The 23,849-nt window shown below is 42.7% G+C and overlaps 1 protein-coding gene across 1 annotated transcript in view; it reads left to right on the top strand.

Annotated features, from left to right (window-relative positions):
• SCARA5 (scavenger receptor class A member 5) overlaps positions 1–23,849 on the top strand; it is a 137,375-nt gene that overhangs the window by 19,860 nt on the left and 93,666 nt on the right. The window contains exon 3 of the mRNA XM_081944900.1: positions 15,374–15,502. Coding sequence (XP_081801026.1) covers positions 15,374–15,502 — 129 coding nt within the window. The remainder of the gene's footprint in view (positions 1–15,373; positions 15,503–23,849) is intronic.

Raw genomic sequence — 23,849 nt, 5'->3', positions numbered from 1 at the left:
GTCCACAATCATACAAACAGTCCGGTACACAAAGTTTGCTAGCAGTCGCAATATTTACAATAGCTTACAGCACTTCTAACAGCCAGCTTCCAAAACACTCAGATCAGATCAGATCAGATCAGCATGCAACAGTGATTCTGGCTCCATCTTATGGCCGATTGAGGAAACAGCAGCCAATCACATTTACAGCATGATTTAAAGAAACAGGTACAGCATTGTTATATGATTTATCTATTGCCAACCCAACTGTTAGATTATATTCCTAACACAAGAGTTCTAGTACAAGGAGCATAGAGTTTATATATAAATATTGTGTATTTATTAATAATAGTATAAATAAATATAAAACCAAGTAATCATCTGCCAGATAATTTAGAATTTTATTGATGTGAATAAGGAGGCAGAATATTTCTAGATGGCCAGTGTATTCTGTATCCAAGACTGTATGCCCATGATATCATGGAGATTTGAATTGTTACCTATTTCTTCACATCTTTGGTAATTTAATTGGTACTTATACTGCTTGTTCCACTCACTTCTGTAACAATGCAATGAATTAAAAAGCAAAATAACGATTCCACAACAGACAACCCAGCATATTAAAATGCTTTAGCAAATAGAATCCTTTTGACCTGGCACTGAAAAAAGAGATTGAATGGAACCAACCATACTGCCTTAAGGGTGTGTGTGTGTGTGTGTGTGTGTGTGTGTGTGTGTGTGTGTGTATTACAGCACTGTGATATTAAAAAAAACCTTTCACCACCAAAGTACCTCCTCCTCTTTTTGCAAATATGTCCTTCTCCAAATAATGGAATTCAGAAATAGGCTAGTCTGTGTTGCTTTGAAAAGTAATAGTTTCTACGACAGTGAACTACTCCTGTCTGTGTTTTCATTTTGATACAAAAATAAAACTGCTGTCATCTTTTGACTTAAAATTGTATGGATTGTGTACAGAGGTTTCATCCTATTAGATCAGAGAATTGAAAAGTATAAAACCTAACATCCTTTTCTATGGGGCAGGGAAGGTTCAGGAAATCACAGGACACTTAGCTTAAAGTCTACAGTAGATCTGGTCACAAACGCTTCTGACCATGACCAAATCAGGTCCCAACCAAAACATTTACAATTTTTTTTCATGGCTGATTCTCCCTTCCACGCCATTTTTTTGTAAGAGCCAAATTTCCAAAATTAGGTTTCGGGTCACAACCAAATCGGGTTGGGACCAATGTTATGGAATAAATTATGGTTGTGACCAGAGGTTCTACTGTATTCCTTATTGAGAAAAAGCATTATGAATTTTCAGATTAACTTTTACAATTGAATTGAATTGAATTAATTAAATACAAATTTAATTTAATTGGTATATGAAATTAGGAATCCTCAAATGGCTCAATTCTGCTTGTGAATGAATAAATAGTATTACCTTTGGCCAATCAGTGAGTACATCAAACCTCACAGCTTCTGAATCTGTAAGTTTGGAATGTCTAATTATTGTTATGCTATGCCAATAGTTCTATCTTCTCAAAAGGAGATGTTCTCCCTGTTTTCCTTTACACATCTTTTCTGCCTGGTTGTCTGTCTCCTCACATTTCAATTTGAAAAAGATGCTATAAAAAGGATAACCTCATTATGTCTTTCTTTGAGATTTAATTGAAACTTACTGGTCACCAACATAGCTCATGTAGCAAAAGTGTGGCATAGGTGTACTATGGCACACCCATCACTAGTCACTCCACCACATTCTGGTCCATTTTGAGCTTTTGAGTGGTCTTCAAGGTTAGCATCTTGAAATATTGACATAGTCCACACATGAATTGTCCAAAGCATAGGTGATCTCCTGAACAGGCAAAATTGACACAACAGATGAATTTATGCAAAGGCCTTTGTGAACACAGCTACCACCTGGCATCCAAGAAGACTTTCAAATTAGATACCAGTCCTATCTGGGAAAGTATAATCCTATTCACAACTAAAGATGGAGAGTTCCTGTACTATAAATCCATGCACTTACATCCCTAGATTAGGGTCAAAGCTATTCTTCCCTATCCAGCCCCCAACAAACTCCAGGCACTGGAACAAGATCTTTACAGCATCACTTGTCCAGAATAGGGATGAGATACAGTTCAACTGATGATGGATATTACTGATATAAGACCCCATCTTGAAGGATGATCACACCAGTGGTTTCACGAAGAAATTAAACAGGAAGGGTGACATGTTGAGCTTTGTGGCACCTTGTAAATCTAGGTGTTAGAGTTTGGTAATATAATCTTGTTTCCCGAGCTGCACTCATGTAATAATTTTTGAGATTTAATTCTATTATATTTAAGAATTTGAGAAATTTTAGGCTTGGAGTTGCTTCTTTCAGGAAAATCTCACCAAACAGCTATTGGATTCCCATCTATACTAAGCATATTAGGCCTATCATATATTTCTTTCTGCTTCATTCCTAAAAAGCATTTTTGGAGGGGAGAATCTCCATTGTATTAAATTCTTTCTTAGGTCAGGTTTCTCAGCCTTGGCAACTTTAAGATGGGTGGACTTCATCTTCCAGAATTCCCCAGCCAGCATCTTAAAGTTGCTAAAGTTAAAAAATACAGTCTTAAGCTAGGCATAAGGACGTCCCCATTACAGCACAATCCCATATGTTTTTAGAAACAGGCAGCAGTATCTAGGTCAAAAAGAGACCTCAAAGTTGCCAAATGAGGTAAAAATTTGCCTTTTGGGAGACACTCCCGTTTATTCTGGGAAAGCCAGAGTAGCAGCTGCAATGGTGAATTTATGTGAGGGAAAAACCCCTTCTGGGATGTGGTCAACAAGTCCCACTTAATTTTCAATCTGTTCAAACCAATGTTAAATTCAAATTAGGGCATGGAAGAAAATCCAAATGTCTGTCAAAATCTTCAACAGAGTAAAACCTATTAACTCGGCTTTCTTCCAGCCTAGAAACTTCCATTCCAAAATTTATTTATTTATTTATTTATTCTTCGTACTTCTAGACCGCCCCCTCTCCCAAAAAGGACTCGGGGCGGTCTAGAAGTACGAAGAATAATGTCAACATGTCAATCCAAAAGACAAATGCTATAGTTTCATTTCTAGGGCCTTTGTTCACACATCACAAAAAACAGTTAAGTTAGAAACCAAACAGACAAATTTGCATAATTTGCAATATTTGGTTAAGGTTGCTCTTGGTTTATTTTCATCCATTTTAAAATCTGCTTTTGATTTGGTGTGCAAGCTTTCCTTCCTTTCTGACATTCTTCCACTATGCCACCTGAAATGGGTTATGGCTTCAAATTGAGTTAGAAAGGTAGAGAAAGTCTGTTTCCCAAAAGAAAATCCATCAGTTATCCAACAGTATTGATGTCCATGAAGGGATTGCATCAGCGGGGGGATTCACTTACTTTCCAGGGGTGGGTTGCTTCTGGCGTTACTGCCGGTTCGCAACCCACGTGCAATGTGCGTGCACTGTTCAATGTAAATTGTTCTGCGCACATGCACAGAACAATTTACAGAGAACTGCGCAAGTGCAGTTACTAAAATTCAAAATGGCGGTGCCCAACCAGCACTGAAGGAACTGGTTTGGGAGCATGTTAGGCTTGGGTCACTGCCGGTTCTGTGACCCAGGTCTGAATTCCGCTACCGGTTCGGCTGAAACAGGCCTAACCAGCAGCAACCCACCTCTGTTACCTTCCCTACCAGTGCACAAATGTGAGTGTGCTCACTCGCTCGCTTCACTCGGTTGGTTAGCGCCTTAACCGTCCTTTTCCTACCCTCTTAACTTTAATTATTCTATGCTTGTTTTAACTAGTACCTTTTACTGAATAATGATATTTTTATATGGTTTAATGTTTTTAATTGTGCAACATCCGGAATCACTCTGTAAGTGAGATGGGCGATGTCTGGCTTCAAAAACCAAGGAAGGGACAATCAGATTCTTCTAAGTAGCTTCCTTTATTGTTCCTCACCTATAGACAGAAAGCTTGCCAAAGCAGGATGCAGGATGTCTGCACCATAAAACATACTCTGGGAACTATTAGAGAAGATCCATCTTAACTCTCTTTCTCCGACACAAATTATCTAAACTGCTCTGTCTTCTGCTCCTCTGGAATACATTCCCTCCCTCTTGGGAATCTGGACAGCACAAGGATTATATATATTTGACAAATAAAGTAAATAAATACATTTTTTTTTCAAATTACTCTTGGCAGTATTATTGATAAACAGTGTAGCTCATAAGCTGTCAATGAAGATCCAACTGACTGATTGGTTCCTTAGTCAGTGATGCCCCCAAATGCGGTCCACCTGTTTTCACAGCACGTGAGTCCATTAAATCTTGCGGGTTATCTTAGATTACAGTTGTAGGTATCACTTAGATGATAATAATCTTTTTTCCAGCATAAGAGCTGTGGTAGCACTGTGGTTAGGATGCAGTATTGCAGACTAGTTCTGCTGACTACCAGCAGTTTGATTCTCACCGGTTCAAGTTGATTCAACCTTCCATTCTTCTTAGGTTGGTAAAATGAGGACCAAGATTGTTGGGGTCAATATGCTGATTCTGTAAACCACTTTGAAAGAGCTGTAAAGCACTGTGAATCGGTATATAAGTCCAAGTGCTATTGCTACAAGTTGCTTTAGTTTAAATTGCAAGTTGCATTTCTGTTTGCTTCAGTTTAGCATCTCTGAAATATTGCTCAGATTTATGATGTGGTATAATTCATATAACAGCATACTAAAAAGCAGAGACTTCACCCTGCCAATAAAAGTGTGTATAGTCAAGACTATGTTTTCCTCAGTTGCAATGTATGGCTGTGAAAGTTGGACCATAAGAAAGTCTGAGCGCCAACGAATTGAGGCCCTTAAACTATGGGGCTGAAGAAGATTCCTGAGAGTCCCTTGGACTGCAAGACGATCAAACCGGTCAGTTCTAGAGGAGATCAACCCTGACTGCTCTTTAGAAGGCCAGATCCTGAAGATGAAACCCTTAATACTTTGGCCACCTAATGAGAAGGAAGGGACTCACTGGAGAAGAGCCTAATACTGGGAAAGATTGAGGGCAAAAGAAGAATGGGATGACAGAGAATGAGGTGGCTGGATGGAGTCACCGAAGCAGCAGGTGTGAGCTTAAATGGGCTCCAGAGGATGGTAGAGGAAAGGAAGGCCTGGAGGAATGTTGTCCGTGGGGTTGTGATGGGTCAGACATGACTTCGCAACTAACAACAACAACAACAATAACTCACGAAGCAGAACCAGTGTCCAATTGGATTGATGTGGTTGTGCCATTTACATATGGAATCTCTTTAACGTATGGTATGAGCTGTATTGCTAGTCTCATTTGATTTTTTTTTTTTTTTGCTATAAGTTTCCAGGTTATCTGTCCTTGTTTCATTTCATTATAAAGTTCTTTTATCGATGGCACACGCCACTGCAGAATGTTTAAAATAGCTGTTTATCTTTAACAAAGGCTTGGCTTTTTGCTCAGTGACAAGATCTCTTGTTGTATTTTCTATATATTTCTCCTTTAAATCAATATTGAACCGGTGTCTGTGAATCCCTGCCACATGGTAACCCTTTTCATTTTGGCATTTTACTGTTTGTATGCTATGGAAAGTTTCTTCCTATTTGCTTTTACTGCCAAATGCTGTTCTATGGTGTCTCTAACAGCCGTTTCCACGGAGATTTCAAATGCTTCCTAAAACCTTAATTTTTGTAATGTTTTTGAAAGCTTCAGCATTCCAGAGACAAGCTGATCTCTCAGTGCATCACTTAGCCAAGTTCTCAGTGCTGAGATAGTGTTTTAAATTTAGCTGATATGCTGCAAAAAAAACCTTTCTCTCTCTCTCTCTTTTTGTCCTTAGAAAACTGTGAAATTATTTCATCCCTGCTAAGTATGGTCACAAATGTTCCTGAATTATTTTTTTTAGAACTTCAAAACTGTAATTGCAAGGGACTTTATATGGCTAATCTTTTCAAATAGCTGCCTTGTTTAATACAATACAATACAATAGTAGAGTTGGAAGGGACCTTGGAGGTCTTCTAGTCCAACCCCCTGCCTAGGCAGGAAACCCTATACGTTTCAGACAAATGGCTATCCAACATCTTCTTAAAAACTTCTGGTGTTGGGGCATTCACAACTTCTGGAGGCAAGCTATTCCACTGATTAATTGTTCTAACTGTCAGGAAATTTCTCCTCAGTTCTAAGTTGCTTCTCTCCTTGATTGCTTCTTGTTCTACCCATTGCTTCTTGTTCTACCCTCAGAGGCCTTGGAGAATAGTTCTCTTCTTTGTGGCAACCCCTGAGATATTGGAACACTGCTATCATATCTGCCCTAGTCCTTCTTTCTCTTAAGCTAGACATACCCAGTTCCTGCAACCGTTCTTCATATGTTTTAGTCTCCAGTCCCCTAATCATCTTTGTTGCTCTTCTCTGCACTCTTTCTAGAGTCTCCACATCTTTTTTACATCGTGGCGACCAGAACTGAATGCAGTATTCCAAATGTGGCCTTACCAAGGCATTATAAAGTGGTATTAACACTTCACGTGATCTTGATTCTATCCCTCTGTTGATGCAGCCTAGAACTGTGTTGGCTTTTTTGGCAGCTGCTGCACACTGCTGGCTCATATTTAAATGGTTGTCCACTAGGACTCCAAGATCCCTCTCATGGTTACTACTATTGAGCACGGTACCACCTATACTGTACCTGTGCATTCCGTTTTTGTTGCCTAAATGTAGAACCTTACTCTTTTCACCATTGAATTTCATTTTATTAGATAGTGCCCAATGTTCAAGTTTGTCAAGATCCTTCTGTATCTTAAGCCTATCTTCTGGAGTGTTGGCTATTCCTGCCAGCTTGGTGTCATCTGCAAATTTGATGAGTTCCCCATTTATTCCCTCATCCAAATCATTGATGAAGATGTTGAAGAGTACTGGGCCTCTATTAATCCTCAACAGGCATCAATATTCAGCAAAGATTTAATTGCTGGTAGTTACTGTCCAGCCATCCATGCCACAATTAAGCATATGCAGATTCCCCTAAAGAACACTGATTGGAGAAGTCTGGGAATCAAAGTACACACATCTTAAAGTTGCTATTTGAAAAACAATGCACTAAAGTTAGCTATCTTCTGTGTTCCTTTTATCTTTTCCCTGCAATCACTTTGTCATTCTTTGTTTTATAGCCTTTTCTTCCTATCCAGAGACAAAATTCACCCTCAGAACTTTTTTTAAAATAACCCCACTTCATTGTCTCTGTTGTGTCTTTTCCATTGATCAAACAAACGTTATTAAAGTCAGGAGCAGTTCAGTGGTGAGGTTCAATTTTTTTTACCACCGATTCTGTGGGTGTGGCGTGGCTTTGTGGGTGTGGCTCTGTGGGTGTGGCAGGGGAAGGATATTATAAAATCTCCATTCTCTCCCGATCAGCTGGAACTCGGGAGGCACAGAATAGATGGGGGCGGGGCCAGCCAGAGGTGGTATTTACCGGTTCTCCGAACTTCTGCTACCGGTTCTCCAGAACTGGTCAAAACCTGCTGAATACCACCTCTGGAATAGGTGCTTCTATTGTCTGCTTTACAGAAATATAGCATTATATATTATATACTGCTTCACAGTGCTTAGCAGCTGTTTTACAGAGTCAGCGTATTGCTCCCAACAATCTGGGTCCTCATTTTACCGACCTTGGAAGATTGGAAGGAATCAACCTTGAGCTGGGCAGGGTTGAAGGAATTGAATTCCTGGCAATGTGAGCAGAGTTAGCCTGAAATACGGTATTCTAACCACTGTGCCTCCAGGTCACTAAGAAATATCTTAAAGAGTTGACAAGAACTCCAATATGTTGGTGATCCAAAATGCCATAATAACAAAATAAGATTGCAGGCATCATATTCACATATAGGCCTTGACCTATGACCACAACTGGGACCAGAATTTCCATTGCTGAGCAAGGTGGTCGTTAAGGGAATCATGCCTGATTTTACAAACTTTTTGCAATTGTTGTTAAGCAAATCAGTTTTTAACGCTGCAGTTTTTAAGTGAATCATGCTAACTAGCTTCCTCCATTGACTTTGCTTGTCTGTAGCTGCCTGGGAAGGTTTCAAATGACAATCCCATGACCTTAGGACAGGGGTGTCAAACTCTATTTCATTGAGTTCATTTCATTTCAGAGTCGTGTTTGATCTCGGTGGGCGTGGCCACCTGGCATGGCCAGGGAGGCGTGGCCAGCTTGACATCACTCATGATGGGGGCGTCTGTGGTGGTCTGAGCACTCTGCCAGCGAAAACAGGCTCCCGAGCTCTGTTTTTGGCTGTGATGGCCTCCTGCAACCCTCTGCCAGTGAAAATGGAGCTTGGGTGGGCCACATATGGCTCTCGCAAGCTCAGTTTTTGCTGGCAGAGGCACCGTGGGCTGATTCTTCACTGTTTCCAGGGTGGGCCAGATCTAAGCCCCCTTGTGGGCCAGATCTGGCTCCCGGGCCTTGAGTTTGACACCCCAGCCTTAGGACATTTCAACCATTGCCAAGCACCTGCATTTTGATCATGTGACCATTGGGGTGATCACAACCACATGATGGTTGTAGGTCCCTTTTTTCCAGTTGTGTTGTAGCTTCTGTTGTTGCTGAACAAACGGTTTTAGGTTAAGAACTACCTGTAATCGATCAATAATTCCAATAACTAATATACAAAACACCTATTGTATAGGAGCAATTTGGAATGAATTGTTTGGATGGTTAGATGAATTTGCACTGGCCTTTTTAAAAATCAGGGTCAGTGGCTTGTAAAGGGGAAATCTCTATTTCTAGGGTTTTCCTCTGTGCTATAATGTGAAAAATTACTTGGAACATCTGCATTAAGTGTTTTCTTTACCAGATGCATTAACATGCTGTTTGTAGATTTGGATACCTCTGTAAACTGTTGCAAATCTCCAGTCTTTCCTTAACTTTTCCTTGTCTTTATTTTCTTCCCATTTTGAAAGTAAATGTTGCTTCTTTGCAGCATTCTATGGCCAGCTTGGCCCAGGACGTTTGTGTTAGATTCCTGCTATTGGCAATAGGTTTGTAAAAAAATTGTCATGCCAGATACATTTTTTTTAAAAAGTATGTTTTGCAAGCATTCTTATTAAATACAACTTTGTGAGCAATTTTTTCCTTTCTCGGCTGTAAAGCCTAGATATCAACGTTCTGAACATTCTCTTCGTTGCTGTGCTTATGAGGTGCTGAGAATCACCTGCCAAAGTAATCTCACCTATTTTTTGGTGGAACACAGCTATAGTTCCCCAACAGAAAAAGACAACAAACAGAGATCCTAGAAGGAAACCATTTCTAGAAATTCCTCATATCAAAGTACAGTAGTTTCTTACTTCTTCTTTTCCCTATTCTATATTAATTCTCTGGTTGTGAAATCTATTTCAGAAAATAACTTAGCTTCACAACAATCCTGAGGCAGAAGCAGCAGGAATAAGTAACCTGCATGCATGATGTGATACGGTGGCTCAGTGGCTAAGATGCTGAGCTTGTTGATCAGAAAGGTCAGCAGTTTGATGGTTCAAATCCCTAGCACCACATAATGGAGTGAGCTCCTGTTACTTATCCCAGCTTTTGCCAACCTAGCAGTTGGAAAGCACGTAACAATGCAAGTAGAAAAATAGGAACCACCTTTGGTGGGAAGGTAACAGCATTCCATGCACCTTTGGCATTTAGTCATGCCAGCCACATGACCACAGAGACGTCTTTGGACGGCACTGGCTCTTTAGCTTTGACGAAGATGAGCACGACTCCCTAGAGTCGGGAACGACTAGCACATATGTGTGAGAGAAACCTTTACATTTACCTTATGAATGATGTCTAGGGAGATTCTCAGTCATCCAGGACATGGTTGTCCCAAAGATGCTTTCTTGAGAGGCAACTGGATTTTCTGGCATTGTGACCAAAGGCACAAAGGAAGGCGAACCTGATGGAGCATGCATGTCCTTGTTTCCATTTAGAGTATCTCTATCCAGATTTTCCTATCCAGATATTCTGTCTAGATACTTTAAAGGATACTTTAAAGAAAGTTCAGTCTAAGTATGACTGGACCACCCAGAGTAAATTATGTTCGCCAGTTGTACTTGTGACCAAGACTAGAAGGAGGGGTATGTTTTGTGTTGATCTAAATTTGAATCAGTTTTCGCAGTGCCAAGAATTGATGACTCACTCATTGGATAACTAGAAGAGATGGGTACATGTCAACCCTGAATCTAATGTAGGGCTATTGGCAGATCCCTTTGGAAATAACTTCAAGGAAAAAGAATGCCTCCAGAGTCCCACAGGGACTACTCTATTTTATGTGGATGCTATTTGGATTTCATGCTTCTTTGCAGTCTTCTGGAGTTTGATGGATTATTTTCTCTCAGGCCAAGGAAAGTTTTGTAATGCCTACCTTAACCACCCGACTGCAATTTGAGCTAGAAGAAAAGTCTGTCCCACCTCAGAATTGCCATAACCAATTCTAGATGACCAGAGTCAAGTCTTTGGCAACTGCTTACAACCCAAAAAGGCAGATGTTCACAGTGTCTTCTTTAACCAGATTAACTGAAAGTGAAAAGACAACTAGGCTACAGAAATCTTGGTAAATTGGTATGCTTTGTTTGGCACCCACTTTAGCTTGAAATTTATTCTGCTGGAACATTCGCTTGCTAACCACTCCCCCCCCTTTTTTTTGCATTATGGAGGTAGCTATGAGTTGTCATGATCTTGCAAACACCCATCCTCTTTATTGCACTGGCTGCCTGTGTTTTTCGGGTGCGTTTCAAGGTATTGGTTACCATCTTCAAAGCGCTTCATGGCACGGGACCTAGTTACCTGCGGCCTAGTTACATACATCCCTGCGACCAATCCGCTCCCACAGGGAGGGACTCCTCCGGATGCCGTCCACTAAGCAGTGTCAACGGGCGGCACCCAGGAGTAGAGCCTTCTCTGTGATGGGCCCAACCCTCTGGAATGACCTCCCCCCCCCCGATATTAGAATTACTACCGATCTCTGCTCCTTCCGACAGAAACTTAAGACCCACCTGTTCCAATTAGCTGGCCTGGCTGATTTATAGTCCCACCTTCAACCTCCTGGCAAACACCTTATTTTGGGGTAATTTTTAAGGGTAATTTTAATTTATATTTGAATTTTAATCTATTGTACAGTGTATAACCTACCTCCTCTGTCTATTTATGTATATCTACCTATATTTTTGTATTTACATTGTTTTAATATGTCTGTACACCGCCCCGAGTCCTGTTTAGGAAAGGGTGCGGTCTATAAATTAAAGTTTTTATTATTATTATTATTATTATTATTATTATTATTATTATTATTATTATTATTATTATTAATAATAATAATAATAATAATAATAATAATAATAATAATTGGCCACCTCCTGCAGCCCTGACCCGCCCTCGGGTAGAGGACCTGGTGGCCGCGTGGAATAATGCGACTACCGGGGCCTTGAACCGGGTGGCGCCTTTGCGGCCTCTCCGGCGGCAACGATTCACCCTGGCTCCTTGGTTCACCGAGGAGCTAAGGGTGATGAAGCGCCGCAAGAGATGCCTAGAGAGTCGTTGGAGATCCTCCCGATCCGAATTGGACCGAGCACAGGTACGAGCCCATTTAAGGACGTACCTAGTGGCATTGAGAACGGCTAAACGTCGATACTGTGCCGCTCTCATTGCATCCGCAGAGAACCGCCCTGCCGCCCTGTTTCGGGTGTCCCGCTCCCTTCTGTTTCAGAGGCCGCGGGAGGCCCCTCTACAGGGTAGAGCAGAGGAGTTTGGGAAATACCTGCTGGATAAAGTCGCTCAAATCCGGAAGGATTGGGTCCCCTTCAGTGGCCCAGTCGAGACGCCAGTGGCGAGTCTTGAGAAACCTTTTTGGGAGGAGTTTGACTTGGTTGCCATCGAGGATTTGGACAGATTGCGTGGACGACTGCGACCTACCACATGTTTGCTGGACCCGTGTCCCTCCTGGCTTGTACTGGCTTCCTGGGAGGTTACACGCGACTGGCTCCTGGGCCTAGTGAACGCTTCGTTGGGTGAGGGGTCTCTCCCGGCCGCCTTGAAAGAGGCGGTGGTGAGACCCTTGCTCAAGAAGCCTTCCCTGGACCCTACGGAGCTGGCCAATTATCGTCCTGTCTCCAACCTTCCCTTTTTGGCGAAGGTTGTAGAGAGTGTGGTGGCTTCTCAGTTCCCACGACATCTGGAGGAGAATGATTATCTAGACCCGCGCCAGTCCGGCTTTCGCCCTGGGCACAGCACTGAGACGGCCTTGGTCGCGTTGGTAGACGATCTCTGGAGGGCCAGAGATAGGGGTTGCTCCTCTATCCTGGTCCTATTAGACCTCTCGGCGGCTTTTGATACCATCGACCATGGTATCCTGTTGCACCGACTGGAGGGGTTGGGGGTCCGGGGCACCGTTTTGCGGTGGTTCGGCTCCTACCTCTCCGGCCGGACGCAACGTGTGTTGGCAGGGGGGCAGAGGTCGACCCTAAGCCCCCTTACTTGTGGGGTGCCACAGGGGTCGGTCCTCTCGCCGCTCCTGTTCAACACATACATGAAGCCGCTGGGTGAGATCATCCGTGGTTTCGGGGTGGGATATCATCTGTACGCTGACGATACTCAGCTGTACATTTCCACCCCGAACCACCCCAACGAGGCCATCGAAGTGATGTCCCGGTGTGTGGAAGCTGTACGGGTCTGGATGGATGACAACCGACTCAGGCTCAACCCTTCCAAGACGGAGTGGCTGTGGGTTCCGGCCCCCCGGTTCAACCAGATAATTCCATCTCTGGCCATTGGGGGCATTCAACTTGCCCCCGTGGAGCGGGCGCGCAATTTGGGCGTCCTCCTGGATGCCAGGCTGTCCATGGATGAACATGTGACAGCCGTGGCCAGGGGGGCGTTCCACCAGGTTCGCCTGGTGCGCCAATTGCGCCCCCTATTGGACCGGGACGCCTTACGCACAGTCACCCATGCGCTGGTGACGTCTCGCCTGGACTACTGTAACGCTCTCTACATGGGGCTCCCCTTGAAATGCACTCGGAGACTGCAGTTGGTCCAGAATGCGGCCGCGCGGGTGATTATGGGGAGTACCAAGTACTCCCATGTGACACCTCTCCTGCGCGAGCTGCACTGGCTCCCTGTGGTCTATCGAGTGCGTTTCAAGGTTTTGATTACGATCTTTAAAGCGCTCCATGGCTCAGGACCTAGTTACCTGCGGGATCGTATTCTGCCCCATACATCCCTACGACCCATCCGCTCGCACAGAGAGGGACTTCTCCAGGTGCCGTCTACCAGACAGTGCCATGGGGCGGCGCCTAGGAGCAGAGCCTTCTCTGTGGCGGGCCCAGCCCTGTGGAATGACCTCCCCCCGGATATTAGGACTACTACTGACCTCCGCTCCTTCCGTGTCAAGCTCAAGACCCACCTTTTCCAAATAGCTGGCCTGGCTCGACCATAACTTAGTAACGCTCCTGATGGGTTTTTTAATTTGGTAATTTTATTAGGGGATTTTAAATTGTGTTTTTTAACTGTCTTTCACTTAAGTCCATCCTCCTCCATGCACATATGTATATGTCTCTGTTTTTGTATATATGTTTGTCTTATGTGTATTTTTTATCTGCTTGATTGTACGCCGCCCCGAGTCCTTCGGGAGAGGGTTGCGGCTAATCAAATAAAATTATTATTATTATTATTATTATTATTATTATTATTATTATTATTATTATTATTATTATTATTATTATTAACCTATGAGAAGCCAATTGTATCTAGTTTGATCATTAATTTGAAAAAGTGGTATCTTGTTCTCAGTGAACCAGTTTCTTGGCTGTATAGGGAATGTGTGAGAAATTGGATTCCGTATTCTCACACAATCTGTTAGAATCAGAGTCCCAGTGGAAGCAGATTATTTGGGACCCTGCTATTCAGGATCCAGAGCTGATTATGGGATGGAAACAACATGGATTGGGACGTGGATGGAGGAATGCAATTGCCTGATTCCAATCAGACATCTCAGCAGCTTTCAGTACCATTTACCATGTATCTTGTTGATTCAGCTTCGGGGGCTAGGATTTGCACTGTTTTGCAATATTTCCTCTCCTACCAGAGTGGTTTTAACTTGTAGTTATAGAGGAACAGTATGTGAGGCCTTGGTTACTCCAGTGAGAAGGACTTCAGGGCTCAGTGCTTTCCCCCACACTATTTAACATCTGCATAAAGCCGGAGGTCAGCTACTGTTTTGGGATGAGATGCAGCCAATTATGCATTACCAATCTGGGGCAAGCCAAGGATATGGGAAAGAAAAGCTTGGATTGGTATCTTAATGGGGCAAAAAGAGCACAAATTTGCTGCAAGACTGAATTGCTGTATATTGGTCCTGATAGTTATTCTGGACAAGATCATGCTTCCCTTGAAGAAGCTCTTGCACCACTCTTCCTAGGTTTAAACTACACAGAGAGAGCGTGGTCAGCATAGCCTTTGCTCATTAACACCTCTGCTAATACCTCTCTGGAATTCACTCTACAGGTTACCAAATCTACTAGGCTCAATTCAGATAATGATCTATATCAGTGTTTCTCAACCTGGCAGCTTTAAGAGGGGTGGACTTCAACTCCCAATATTCCCCAGCCAGCATTGCTTTAAGGTGCATGGATTCAAGTCCCAGAATTCCCCAAACAACAGGCTTTAAGATGTCTGGACTTTGCCTCCCAGACCTCCCTAGTCAGCATGCTGGAATTCTGGGAGTTGAAGTCCAGACATCATAAAGTAGCCAAGGGTTGAGAAACACTGCTCTATATAATCTTATATAGCAGAGGGTCTGGTTATATTGGATCCTTGCCAAAAATTGAATTTGTCTGTCAAGGGAAGCACCTCAGAAAGAGCTGTTACGAGTCTCCGCGTCACTTAAAGTGAAAGCATAGTTCTTTTAAAAACCATTTGTTTCATACATTTCATCTTTGTAAGACGCATGTTGTCAAACTAGCATTGACCTGTGTCCCATCTGAGTCCATACCATCCCAGAGTCCATGGTAGTCCCACAGGGGAATCAGTGCTTGGAGGCAGAACATCTACTCTGTACGTAGAAAACCCAACTTCAGTTTTTGACATGTTCTGATGAAAAGGATCAGTAGCAGATAAAGGGAAAGACCTTTTACTGTTGGAGAGTTTGCTATTCAGGTGGATGTACTGCAGGATGAGCAAAGATTTTCATAGATTTAGCAAAAACTGGAATTATGCAGTTGCTTGGTTCTCATCTTGCCGAGAAGAAGTTGTCAGGATGCTAGTTGTACTCACAATGAATATTACAAAATAGAGAACCTATCACATCCATTATCACCAATTTTGTCTTATAGGCCCAGGCAGCAAGAAGAAAGCTTCAGGACCCTGTGGCCATCTAGGATCCTTGACTGCTCTCAAATATGCTGTGGTTGGTCTCTACTTGCTGGTGTTCCTGATTTTTGTGGGCCTTTTTATCCTAGCAGGTAAGAATCAGACCTATATTGGAGCAGCTGCTTGTTCAAAAAAAAAAGAGTTCCAAAACTTTTTGCAGAGCAGGAGTGACTTGTCTTCTCATTCCTGTCTAGCAAACAGATTGGCATTGGCTAATAAGAGGGCATTTAAGTTTTACTTGGTTTAAGCGTATAGGAAATTGGAGAAATGGTTGCTGATTTGAATAAATTGGGTAAAAAATGGGTATTTATTATTTCTCAATTTTTTTATGCGGCCCCTTCTCCCCTACAAGGTAAATCTGGGAGGTTTGCAAGTTATAAAAAATATAATTAAAACATTAAAACTACACCCATTATGATTTTAAAGCTATATTGAAACCAGAAACCAGATTATCATTGGAGGGGGTTGAGGTCTTACCCTGTCAGCCAGCTCCAGAGGCAAACAACCTCCTTGGAGCTCCAGGCCAGTTTTAATACCCTTCCAGAAGCTGAAAAGGAGGGAGCAGTTATCACCGCTGGTGGTAGAGTGTCACGCCTAGATTCAGCTGAATTATTCTATTATAATGTCTCTGCACTTTTAGTTCTTCTTTCGGGACATGATGTTGGGTTCACATGCTGAGCTTCTTTAATGAGAAAATCATATCCTTCAATGTTTCGCAGAAACAATTTCATTATGAAATATTGCCCATGTTCTCATCCCAGTAGGGGTAGGTTCCTGCTTCTGTTATTGCCAGTTTGCTCAGGGATGTGCTTCGTGCACACATGCACGGTAGTAAAAAAAATGGCTTCTGTGCATGCTCAGAAGCAAAAAAACATGATGGAGACGCCTACGGCACCGCCGATAGAACCAGTTTGGAGGCATGGCAGGCCGAGTGACTACCTACTCAGCCGAATCGGTCCAAATCGGTAGGAACCCACCTCTGCATTCCGGGGATCACTGTCTAGTTCTCCAGATCTATTCCATACTCATGTTTGATATTTTCTCTTTACGTTGCCATGCTTCATTTCAGAAACCAAGAATATACCTGGTGTTTATATTTATTATATATGTGAAAGGAATCCTTATGCTCTGGTTTGATACTTATAATTCATAAGGGGCCCACCAGCACATAAAACCATCTGTGGTTACGGAGGGCATGTATGCAGATAAACTTGTCCATTGGGAGGGGACATAACTCTTTGCATAGAACACACTCAGGTGCCTCCCACATAAGTGCTCAATAATTGGCTCTTTTGTTTGGTTTCTTCCCTTCCTCCTTAACATAATAACCATATTTGTTTTCATAATTGTGTTTTGGAATCCATATTTACTCAATTCCAATCAATAAATATATTTTCCTTCCCCATTTGAAAGAATGACAACAGTAGAAATTAAGAGAAAGACCTTTTCTGTTTGCAATTCAGAGGACAAATAGACTTGGATCATGTGACACACTATATAACCCATTGTTTGCTCAATCATGGCTAAAACCATAAAGGATAGTTTCCAAATCACAAGGGCAATGTTCACCCATTGCTCTGGGCCAAAAAGAAACAAATTTCCTTATGACCTGATCTTGGCTTCTTATGAAAAGATGAATCTTGAAAAGGTTCCTTGAAAGAAAGCTACATTCTGACAAATAACAAAATCAAACCACCCTGCAAACTTTTTAAATAATGGTTCTTAAGCTCTTTGGCCCAATTATCCCTTTTTATGATCTCAGATGATATCATTACGCCTACAACTCCCCCTTTACAATTCTCATCTCATAACTAATTCGGGGTAGAGTTGGGGTGACTGGGTAGAGCTGAGAGTTTACTGGCTGGATGCCCTTCCTGATGCCACATGGAGTTTGCAGCAGATATTGTTTTTCTTTGTACCCGGGGAGAGAAATACCTGCCGCTACCTCGGATTGAACTCTCAACCTTCCAAACGGGAGGCGATTAGCTTCACTCATCATTACACTTAAAACCCTTCCCCAAAGTTTCATTTTTCGGCACTGGCAATGACAGGCCCACTGGATCCTCAGAAACAATTATACATTATTTTATTATCTTCGTTTTAAGAACCGCTGGCTTAAAAGCTTTCTATTACAATAATTTGAAAAAAATAGGACCAAATAGACACTGAATCAAAGAGGTAAGGACAGAAAATAAGGCATGTTGTTTCTGAATATTTCAGTCTGTTTTGATCAGGTCCACTTAATCAACATCCTTGTCTTCATACAGTGAAACCTTTCTGCTCTCCATTTTCTGTTCTTGTCACTGCCAAAGAGGATTTGGAGCAGAGGTACAGTTAGATAAAGATGTAAAGAAATAGTTCAGTGATTGCCATTAGACTGGCAAGGATGTCTCCATTCCAATATTCAGGCAATAAGCTAAGTGAGATTTGTGGGTGACCACAAACCAACCCCAAGAGAGTTGGCCTTGCACCTCTGGATTTGTGGATTGGGAAGCCGCAACTATAATACATTTCCAAAATATCTGGGAAGATGTAAGTCAAATCTCTCTATTTCTGCTAAGAATATGGGCCCTGGCCCCAAAATTTCTGGGAATCTAACTATTGTATGATGACCCATTGGAAGAACCAACTTGCAGTTTCATTTATTTCCCATTTCCTGAAACCTTATTCCAAAATGCTGTTAAGGACACAGAGGCATCTGTTGTTGCCACTGTTGCACTGGAGCATTAACAGTCAACATTTTGACAAGCACATCACGGTAAAGCCCAAACAGAATCCAGAGTACATATTGTGCACATTCAATATAAGCTTCCTCCTTTATCTTAGAATAGCTTGCCTCAACCCTACCATATCAAGGACAGTCATCAACACAGTGTGAAGGGAAAGTGTTGCTGGCCAAGCTGTATGCCAAAGCAGACCCTTAGATCAAGAATTGGCATCTATAGGTATATGCTGAGGCCAATATACTAGAAGGATTTATGGATGATTGCCACATTGTAGCTGACTTTTGACATTGAATCTGACAATGAAAAGTTTGGCATTTTTATACACAATAGTGGGTTGCTGTCCTTCCCAACAGGTCCATCCTGTTCTTTCCTTCCTGCCAATATGGGTCACGGAACTTCTGCCATTCCAGAATCTGCTCAGTTATGTGAATAAAATTAATAAACAGGATCAGAGGGACAACAGCCAACAGATCATGAGTGTGATGGAGAAGCAACCATCTATGAATAAATTCCTCCATGCTAAATCATGGTTTGTTTGCTGAATAAATCATGCAAAGCCGTATTTCATGGTTCACAAATGAAAATACTAGGCCCATATAGTACGCTTTGCCATCACGTTTCTTGGACAAAACTGAATTGATGTGCACCCCAGAGTGCAATGAATTGCAGTCCTATTTCATAAAAGCTGAAGACACCCTTTTCTGGCCTAGATAAACCATCTATTCACAGCACTGTTCCTTTCATCTCTTGTTTCAAGGTTCTTGACTTTCATTCAAGTCAGGTCCAGGCCTGTCTCCTGCTGTGGTGGGGTTACAGCTCACAGTATTCCCAGCCAGGTTGGGAGATGCCAAGTAATAGCAATAGGAATGGCAGTTAGGCTTACGTTGTGGCCCAGCAGTGGCCGGCTGAGCTGTTGGTGGACTCTGACAGCTCAGACCATGATGGGACTGTTCTGGAGGATGAGGAAGACTCTGGAGGGTGTTTGGAGTCAGAGCAGGAACTAGAGAAGCCTGTTGGCTACCAGGTGGCACCTGAGTCAGGGAGCAGCGAGGAGGAACAGAGGGAGGCTGTCCCTGATGTGCGTAGGTGTTGAATTGATAAGAGAAAAGAACAGATGTGGAGAAGATGTCATAGAAGAAAGTAAGGACAGCTGGTTAAGGGTGTGGCCCCTCCCAAAGAGTTTATAGGTGGAGCGACGGGAGGGGAATCTTTGCAGGAAACATGAGTCCATATTCAAGCCGTTGCAAAAGCCTTCTGTAAGTTTTATCTTGGGTTCATGAAGATAACTTTCTAGGCTCCCAGCCAAGGGGTGGCTTTATCTATGTAATTAGTCGTGGCAGACAGCCAAGCCTGGGTCTGCATATTCATTGGAATCACGGGACAGAACAGGCTTATATACCTTTTCACCAGTGGTGGGTTCCGGGCAGTACGGCCCGGTATGGGTGTACTTGTAGTAGCTGGGATCAGTGGCCACTGTACTGGAACAGTGGGCTGTTGGGCCCACCCACCCACCCGCGTTCCTTACTGCTTTTTGAGACAAACAGGCCAATTGAGCACGCGCACACACACGCGCACACACACCTGCAATACCTCTGCCGAGCAGCTGAGTGTCGCTGGGTGGTGGTGTGCGCATGCTCACCGAGGATGCCCAGTCCCGTCGCAGTGTACTGGTTGCGACAGGATCCGGAATCTACTACTGCATTTCACAGTGTTTTAAACCCCTCTCTAAGCAATTTACAGAGTCAGCATGTTGCCCCCCCCCACAGCAATCTGGGTCCTAATTTTACTGACCCCAGAAGGATGGAAGGCTGAGTCAACCTTGAATCAGTGAGAATTGAACTGCTGAACTGCTGGCAATCAGTAGTCAACAGAATTGACCTGCAATAATGCATTCTAACCACTGCACATCATGGCTCTTGGTTAAGGGCAAATTGATTCAGACTGTTTTGACTCCAAAACTTTTAACCTAGGTAGCAGAAATGAAGGTGATAAATATACCTGGGTGTCATTTCCTCCATGGGTTGGCAGTGAAATGCTCAGACAGGACTGGGACAAAGATAGGACTTGGTTGGTCATTCCCCCTGCTTCTCTTCTTTCCCATCTTTGCAGGACAGATAAGCATAATTGGATGGCCAGGTTATGTCCAGGTTTCTTGGGCTTTCCTTTTCATTTGAAGGATTGTCCTCAGGTTTTTGCTTTCTTTTATAGAAACCCACCATTTGGCCTTCCTACATTCTGCCACTTTATGCAATGCACTTATTTCTCCTTTTATTTATTATTCTCTACTGTGAAACTTCATTTGAAATGTCATTGCATTGATTTGCCTTTTCATGAACACTCTTGGTGTATCTGAGGAACAATGCTGAGCTGAAAGACAAGAAGATGGCGCCAACTTCTTCAGCCAGACTGGCAACCAAACCTTATTTCAGTCCTGGCAATTTTCTTCTATAAAATCTGAAGGTGGCAGGACAGATTAAGGGAGGGGGAACCATTCTTTTCTTCATTTGCTATCTCAGGCAGGTTCCTCACTCTGCCTAACAATAGGACCGACTGTAATTCAATACATGTGCATTCTTAAATATTAATCTAGTTACTCTTTCTGGAGACGTGGAGAAAGTGACCTGGGAAGGCCTGCTGACTTAGATGGACCTATGTTTAAAGACGGAGAAATATTTGCTATCTTCTACTTCTATATTACTTCTCTGAAAGTCAGAACTCCACCACTTCCTTGGAAGTCATGTAGGGGGCTGGAAATCCTATATTGCTCTAAAGAGTCCATTGACATGGCCACAGTTATTTATTTCCTTGGTTTTTTAAATATCGTACTATAGATGTTTTGGGACGTGATGGCTCAGTGGCTAGGATGCTGAGCTTGTTGATCAGGAGGTCGGCAGTACGGTGGTTCAAATCCCAAGCGCCGCATAATGGAGTGAACTCCCATTACGTATCCCAGCTTCTGCCAACCTAGCAGTTCGAACTCACGTAAAAATGCAAATAGAAAAATAGGGGCCACCTTGGTGGGAAGGTAACAGGGCTCTGTGTGCCTTTGGCATTTAGTCATGCTGGCCACATGACCACGGAGACGTCTTCGGACAGCACTGGCTCTCCGGCTTTGAAACGGAGATGAGCACCACCCGCTAGAGCTGGAAACAAATAGCATGCATGTGCGGGGGAAACTTTACCTTATAGATGTTTTAATGCTGGGCAATTTTGTAAACTGCCAATCGTGAGATTGTAGTGGGGAAAGAAATAAAACAACAAACTATGTAGTACGTTTGCCTAAAGATTTTTTTTTCATGCAAAGCATATGAAGCAGCTAGCTAATCTGGCAAGTTGTTCTCTGTGCATTCAAGATCCGGGAAGCAGCTGTTCAGGATTGTTGGGTCAGAATGGCACTGGATGGGGGTTTGGTGTGAATTCATCAAACCTCCCTAATCTGCCACTCAGATTAACGGCTTCTTTTTCCCCAATGGAGTAATGAGAGGATGAGGGTAAAATGTTCTCCACCTTGTTGGTTCTGCCGAAGGTGGCTTTTTTGGGGGGTTGTTGTTGCAACATCTGATTGCAATCAGAATCAAGACAGGAACTTTTCCCCTCCTATGAGAGATTATTGTGATGCCAAATTGTTATTTTTGTGTTTGCTTTTCCCTTCTCTCCCACCCCATTATGATTTCTCCCTTGAGGAAGGTAAATGAAATTAAATATGAAAACATCCGCCCACCCACTTCCCTAAAAATACTTCTTCTAGGGCGGAGGATGAAATTGCAATGGGCCTGGAATAGAAGGCCCCGTTTTCCTAAGAGGAGAAACATGAGCATGAATCACCAACATAAGTCGTCAGTGGATTTATTTAGATTTGCTGTTGAAATATGTAGAATTGAAAGAAGAGCTCTTTTATAGCAATAGCTAGACTATACTAGCATTCTTCTCAGTCATCGTAGACATACCAGCTGGGAAGGATGGGCGTTACATGCAATCTCAGACAGCTGAAGTTGCAAAAAAACTGGCCTAGATAGTTTGGTCCATTTATCTCAGCACCGCATATCTAGTTTCAAGATTGCAGAGATCTTTCCCGCTGCATCAACCTTACAGGATGGACGGAGGAGATCCAACTTTTTTGGGGGAGAAAAAGTTGACAGTGTGGCCATTAGCAGAAACTAGCCACAGCTACTCTGTACTCAAAAGTAGCATTTCAGTGAAGAATTGCATTAGAAAATAGAGGAATGTTCTTGGATTATGTGTTTCTCAAAGGCATTTGGTAAATTGGCCTCTCTGGCCAACAAAATGTAAGACCTGGTGGTATTATGGCCATTCTGAAAGGGAAAAACCAGATGACCAAAATCCAGGAAACATCATATGCATTTCAAGGCTGTTACAAAGTGATTCATAGGGTCAATTGGGACTGATTAGAATCATGTGGTTTGACCCTCAGAATAGATACATGTTGCAAAATTATCCCAGCTGGACAAAGACCTCATTTGAGATAGCTCAAGTTTCAAGAAGCCTTCAGCCAAACCAGAAAGGAGCCACTAGTCCCAGTAAACAGCTTACAAACTAGTATAAAAAGGTAAAGGTTCCCCTCGCACGTATGTGCTAGTCGTTCCCGACTCTAGGGGGTGGTGGTCATCTCTGTTTCAAAGCCGAAGAGCCAGCCCTGTCTGAAGATGTCTCTGTGGTCATGTGGTCAGCATGACTAAATGTCGAAGGGGCACAGAATGCTGTTCCCTTCCCACCAAATGTGGTTCCTATTTTTCTACTTGCATTTTTTTGACTCCAAGCTCACTCCGTTATGCGGCACTCGGGGTTCGAACCGCTGAACTGCCGACCTTTCTGATCGACAAGCTCAGCATCTTAGCCACTGAGCCACTGCATCCCTTATAAACTAGTATACATGATCCCAAATAAAGGAAATCAAAGAAGGCTGTTGACATTGTACACTGAAATAAAACTAATCTCTGCATTAAGAAACAGATAAAAGATTTGAGCTATCCTTAGCCAAACTCCAGCTATACTGAGACTATGTCTTGCAGAGTTCTTATCCAGTTTGGCCACCAACAGGCTGGGAAATGGGAAGACCAAGGCAGAGGATCTTACTAGGAGTAGGGAAATGATGACCATCAGTTCTCCCTCATTTGACCTAATTTCTTAAATTCATTTCTTTCTCATCCTCCGACAAGAAAGCAAAGAATAGGAAGCAGCTGTTGTTACTATGCTAAATAACTTGATGGGGGATCCTCAGCTTCCTCCTAAAATCCTGACATGTTTAATTCTTTCATTTATGAGTACTCCCTAACTCTTCCCCATTTTAAAATGCCAAATTTCACAAGATAGCAGCAGCGTCTTCTCTCCCCGTGATTTTAATTAGCCTCTTTCCAGCTCAATGAGGCATTTTGGGAGGGTACTTCCAAGAACTAATTCTAGACAGGGCACTCTTGAGCAAAAACCCTTCCTGGAACTGAGCATATGGATTATCTTTGGACTGATTATGTATCTGAAGTTCTGACCACAGTGGGTTCATTAAGGGCTCTGGCTGTGGATTTCCTTCATCTTTGCCCCTTGAGGACAAGGGAGGAAAGAAACAATTGTACCATTTTTCCTGTCACTTGGACTAGAAGGGGAAAGTGGCCCACTCTGATTAATTTTACTGCATTTGGTCAATCAATCAATAAGTTCTATCCCCCCCCCAATTGTATTTACAAATTACAAGAAAAAT

The sequence above is a fragment of the Natrix helvetica genome (assembly GCF_964273705.1).
Source record: "Natrix helvetica genome assembly, chromosome: 2".
NCBI lineage: Eukaryota > Metazoa > Chordata > Lepidosauria > Squamata > Natricidae > Natrix > Natrix helvetica.
The sequence above is the reverse complement of the archived record's forward strand: the minus strand, read 5'-3'. Positions and strand labels throughout refer to the sequence as shown.